Genomic DNA, 6369 nt, shown 5'->3' with positions numbered 1-6369 from the left:
TCCATGAATCCTCCCTCAGATGTGGGAAATCAGTCTGCTTTCAATTCCCATATGCCATTTCATCTCGAAAATTTTTACTATAAATGGCAATGTTCAATGTAATGTTTATGGCAAATAAAAAAGTACAAAATATATTTTACAATCAGTCTTCAGGGACTATTTTTTCTCAGTGGAAGAATACATAATATATATTTCTGATTTTTTTCCTCAAAAAAGTTTGTGTAATTATTTTCAAGAAAAATATGTAGCCATTTTATAAGCAAAATAACCCACCCAGGGCGTGCGGTAAGAATTGTCTTACCACACACCCTGTCGTGGGTTATTTCTTACTTAGTACAAAGTTTCATGACAATTGGATGCACGATTCTCCAAAAATATGCACACATATAAGTGTGTCATACAGATGTATTTACAGACATACACCTCCTATATCCCCCTGAATCTGATATTCTCAGTAACTAAATAATGGTTAGGTTTAGGGTAACTTAATTTAGTACAATACCTATGAGTAACAGAAGTTCCATTTCAGTCTGGGCTACAATTAAAGCTGTTATTAAAGTTTTAGTAGCAGGATTTTTGTACTGTTTTGTACTATTAAACAACAGAAAAAATAGCATTGTAGTTATAGAATGTACAAGAGTTATAAAATAATGCATGACTAATGTAAAATGTATACATATCCAGCTTGTGAAAAATACAACATGTAACAAAAATACTGTACACACAGAGAAACATGCATACATACAGTACATGCAATTGTATGCTTGATTTTTAAATGTCAGTCTTGCCAAAGACTTATAAACATGTAACTCCAGTTTTGAAAATGTAAACAATTTAACGACTGGTAACACAACCGTTTTTTTTATTATTATTTAGTGTGTCCAATGATGTGTTATTCATTTACTCATGACATCTGATTCAAATAAAATGTTTGTTCCCTCAAGATTATTCAGGTTTCTTAGAAATAGGAGCGGAGGAGCAGGTTAGGTTTTGATTTTTTCAAAGCAAACCAAATACATTACCTACTAGAAATTGTGCATGTATGTTTGGAGAAAAAATAGGGGGGGGGGGGCATTCATGTATTCATGTGATGGAATGAAAATGCAGCCATGTATCAAAATATTGTATCAAAACAATGATACTATCTGCTTGTAGGCTGATTGGCACAAGAATGACCCAAAGCATACAGCTAAGTCAACTATGGAATTCTTGAAGAAAACAAAGATAAAAGTTCTGGAATGGTCTGCGCAATCACCAGATATTAATCCAATAGAAATGCTTTGGACTGATCTGAAAAAATCTGTAGCCAAGCACTGTGTTCTGTCTGACCTGAAGGAAATATGCAAGACTAAATTCCACCAACAAGATGTAACACACTGGTTAAGTTTTATAAGCATCTGAAAGCCATAATAAAAGCAAAAGAAGGTCACAAAAGCAGGGGTGCCAATACTTTTGTCATGAACAAATATTGTATTTTTTTATATTGTTTGTTAAACTAACATAAATTGTTTGTTTTTATCTCTGTCATGTTAATTAGTGGCTAATGTTCACTAAGCATTTAACACGTTATACTTGTAGGGTGCCAATATTTTTGTCTGCTATATATATATATATATATATATATATATATATATATATATATATATATATATATATAGATAGATAGATAGATAGATAGATTCGTTTTTAAAACATATTTTAGTGCTCTGTTTTCATTCAGTTCTGCAGAATTTTTTCGTCTACTCTGGTGAAATTCCTCTCAGTTCACTTTCAGCTGTTGATTCGTGTGCTGCTTCTGGGTTCCTATGCAGCTGCTGCTCCCAGATTTGGTCTGTTTTACTCTCACTCCTTTTATGGACATACTGTACTGCGCTGTGGAGTTACAGGAAATTGGTGTTACATATGTACGACTCCCCCACATAACAACAACTGCCATTTCAGCAACACACACGTTCTTCCACGATTACAGCTTTATGCTTACAGACGTTCTACTTGTGGTGTAGAATTAGACGGGGGGTTTTTTGGTCACAATTATTTAAAAAAAGAAATAAATTGTGAGTTGTTGCTAACGTATTCAAAGCAGTTGGCATTACGTTTGTCGGGCGTGTTTGTGGAATGTCCTTTTCACTTCCTTCTCTGAAGCAAAGTAACGCAGCGTGACTGTGGTCGGGAGGACATATAATGCAGGTGGGTGTATAAATTATATTAAATATTAAGTTAATGTCGAAATTAATATACGAACTATGCGAGTCTCGTCATGTACCCTTTACTAGTTATTTCTAGTTGTCTGTGTTACTGAAAATGTGCAGACTACCAATTTATTAGAAATAAACTATACGTGGTGTTCAGTTTTGGTGATATTCAATATTCAACTAAAATACATTGGGTTACAGACAGTAATACATTGAACGTGATGACAGTTACATCTTTGGCCTTCCAGACTGAGATGGGTTAGATTTTGCAACAGCTTACAAGCCTAAATTAATTCTGACTTGGGCGAGTTCATTTAAAAAAAAAAAAAAAAATTCTTCTTTCCATACAAGTTTATATTATTATTATTATTATTATTATTATTATCTGAAGATAAAGATAAGGGCAATCTGGTTATAAGTAAACCCCCACTTAGCTGGGGATTCCGAAGGGATAGGGAGAGAGGCAAAAATTGGCAGGGACTGTTTCTCCTCATCCGCGCTGCAGCGAACCCTGCTGGGCAAGCGCCCAGTGTGCTCAAAAGCGGGCGCCCACTGAACCTTCAGTACTCCTTAGTTAAAATAATTGGCACACTACATTTATATATATATATATATATATATATATATATATATATATATATATATATATATATATATATATATATATATATATATATCCTTCCATATAGATATCTCAAAGCCACAAAGTACCACAAACAATCTTTAAATAGCATAAACAGCAATGCATTTGTATTATTTGAGCCAATGTACTTTATTGCGTTTGAGTGCAGTACTTCACAAGAAGAAAAGTGTTTGCTTTAACACGTTTATATAAACGAGGATAACTAAATGTAACTTCATTAATGCATTTTTATACAACACAGGTAATGGAAATAAGCATTGATAATAGTGAAAACTTTACTGCTGATGGTGCAGTGTTTGAGTCTTTTGTTAATATAGTACATTACCTGATGTTCTATCTCTATGATTTCCATTACCTGTGCTAGATATGAATTATATATATATATATATATATATATATATATATAATATATATATATATATATAATAAAGTTACTTTTAGTTATCCTCATTGATATAAACATGTTTTAAAACAAGTTTTGTTATGGTAAGGTACTTCACTGCAAGGCAATAAAGTTTATTGCCTCAAATTATATACAGTACTCCCTCGCTATAAGGCTCTCGGATATAACGCTCCAACAGCATGTCCCCCAATTCCTACTGACTCATGCAATATTTCTACAGTAAATACAGTACCGGTGTCTAACTTCCTTTTCTGTCTCTCCCTTTTGGTACAGTATCTGAACTGAAGAAAAGCTGCGCTGGCACTTTATAACACAGACATCTTATTCAGCATTCGTTTTATAACAAAATAAATATTAGGCCTATTACCTGCTTGTCTTATATAATGTATTTACTTTTTTGCTGCGAGAGGAGCTGCGGCTTTCTCCGGGAGATGAGATGCTTCAGCACCACTCTGGCAGCAGAAACTGGGGCAAGCCCATTCCCTCTTCCCCTCGCCCGACCAGCTCTCCTTCTCGCACTTGGTTTTCTTGTCTGTCGCTTTAAAATAACCTCCCGACTTAAACTCCCGGCCAGGTTATTTATAGTATAAAAAATTCTAATTAAAATGATCCACTAGTGGGAATGTTACCCCCCTTTTTTTTATTTTACATGGTGCTTAATGCATGGTTAATTCACAGAAAGTTACATTTTTGCTTCACTATGCATGCATTATAGTTTTGTTACAGGATATTGGTTTATCTCTAATGGAATTTACATATGGACTTGACTGTCCTGTTCTCAGGCACGTCCCAAATTCTGGGCTTCTGCATTTCTGAATTCAGCCCAGTTTTTGGGATGTTCTGCTGTTAAAAATGACAGCCCAGTTTCTAGGTCATGCTCAGTTTACCATAAAAAAAGTACACCAGAACTGGATCGTGAGTTCATTTAAGAGTAGTATATGAATCAAATTTAATGTATTTTTGACTCTCCCCAGAAAACATTATTATTTATAAACAGAAATAAAATGTAAATGTTTTCAAAAAAACTTATTTCTTTATCACAATGAAGAAACTACATTGCACTGAAATAGGTACATGAAAATTCATTAAAGCAGATGTTTTCCTTTATTAAAGATTAATATTAAAACACATCTTTGAGAAGGAACATGGTATTCCAAAAAAAGGACACCTCATTTGCTTATATAATGTCCATCAATATATAGTAATGCATAGGAGTTTATAAGACCTCAAAATGAATAGAATTTCAACATATTTTATTCACCTATCACATGCAAAAAACAAACAGACAATGAAGATCAGCTCTTTCACTTATGGGTTTTAATAGACCAGTGCCCTTCAACAACTTAACATAAATACAAAGTACAAGTAATGTGTAAAAATGTGCCCCTCAATCATTTACTGTATACTCCTTCCACTTAGAAACATTTACGCTGGCCACAAAAGGGTTAACTGTAAGAGCGATAGAATGACACAAGTTATCAATCTGTGTGACCTACTTAATACCTAGATTGATACTTTGTTGTAGTTGATACTTCTAACAGTCCATAGGCATTCCTGATATTGCTAGAATGCCACAGGTTAAATGTATCAACCTGTGCCACCTAATAACTCTCTAGATTGATACTGTGTTGCAGTACATACTTCTAATAGTCCACAGATGGAAATGCCTGACATTCTAAACAGCCTGACATAGGCTTGGTAGTTTTTGACATTTATTCCTACCAAAACTACTTGCCTTCAAATGTCACTTTTAAAAAAATCTAATCGATTAATAGCAAGAGTGACTTAATGAGCCTTTCTTTTGACGCCAGAAAATGATGCACAACAAAAATCCCTCAGCCCACTGTTGTGGACGCCTGCTCTCTCCTTGCGTTGTTGTTTCCTGTTGTAGGTGAAGGGACAGAGGCTGTGATATTGAGGCTGTGGATTTAGCTAATTTCCTTGAGCTCTGTGTCATGTAATATAAAAAAAAAATGAGTGCTGGGATGAACACAGGATTTTCATGTTCGGATATTCGCTTATAATTTAGTTATCCGTTCAGATATTTGTTTTCAAAAAGCCATTATATTGCTCACAACGCAGGCAGAGACAGCATAGCAGCAGGGGCAGGGGGGCGTGACAATATGTAACACATTAAAGTAGAAAAATATCCCAGGAGTAAATAATAAGTTGTGTAGGCCTTACTACAAAACAGAGGAAGCCTTATAGCGTTCAAGTTAAACGTTGTGTTGTTTATTCCCGAAATAAATAATAAGTTGACACTGCATTTTATTTATTTATTTATTTATTTTAATTCCTTGCCATTGCTGTTTCTTCGCAGTAAACTGTGGCCGTAGAATGTTTTCATAAAGTAATAACATGAGGTTTACTTCTGCCTTTTTGTAGCTGAACAAGCAAACGAAAACTGAAATTTTACTTGAAACACTTCAAATATAAGAAACGTGGAAATGGTGTTGTAAAACGAAGTGGGAAGAAACTCACCGTTCTGGTTCTCGTTTATTACATTCCACATAACAAAGTCGCAACAAAAAATATATAACATGTACAATCTATAGGAAAATCACTACACAACATTTCCAGCAAGTTGGGCACTGTTTTAAGTGAGACGTGAGATTCTGACTTGCTTTAAAGCAGCACAACACATTTTTGACCTAGATGGCCTTCCATAGAGATCACTATGCATGGTTTGTTTACTTTTTGCCTTCAGTTCAATAAATTTGTAGAGGGCACCAAGGCCACTAAACTAAGTCAAAGTGTAGGATTCAATTATAAAGCTAATTATTGACCACAGAAAGAAACAACACAGTTTTACTTGATACCATATTACTTTTAATTAACACCGCAGTGTTTATTTAAAATTGCTAAAAACAGCTGCAGCTCTTAGTCAAGTTTTGCAGATTTTTTTGCATATTGAGCAAGGCTTTCTCCTTTTTTTCTGGACTCTTCTGAGATGGCACTATTACGCTTGGTAGAAATCTATGTGTTTGAAAGGGTCATGTCCATTGTTTGTTTGTTTGTTTGTTTGTTTGTTGTTGTTTTTTTTTTCCCCTCCCTGATGCGACAACCACGCATTTCACATAATCATGTTATTGTTCAGCTCTAATGCAGGCCTCTTAGTTACTGCAGCCGTA

General features: G+C 34.4%; 1 protein-coding gene across 1 annotated transcript in view; it reads left to right on the top strand.

Moving 5' to 3' along the window:
- The first annotated feature begins 1911 nt into the window (after window positions 1-1911).
- LOC117406800 (phosducin-like protein 3) overlaps window positions 1912-6369 on the top strand; it is a 13947-nt gene continuing 9489 nt past the window's right edge. Inside the window, exon 1 of the mRNA XM_034011118.3 lies at window positions 1912-2187. Coding sequence (XP_033867009.1) covers window positions 2182-2187 — 6 coding nt within the window. The 5' untranslated portion in view covers window positions 1912-2181. The remainder of the gene's footprint in view (window positions 2188-6369) is intronic.

The sequence above is a fragment of the Acipenser ruthenus genome, chromosome 8 (assembly GCF_902713425.1).
Source record: "Acipenser ruthenus chromosome 8, fAciRut3.2 maternal haplotype, whole genome shotgun sequence".
In the NCBI taxonomy this organism is placed as follows: domain Eukaryota; kingdom Metazoa; phylum Chordata; class Actinopteri; order Acipenseriformes; family Acipenseridae; genus Acipenser; species Acipenser ruthenus.
Note: the sequence above shows the minus strand (reverse complement) of the source record. Positions and strands in the feature narration are given on the sequence as shown.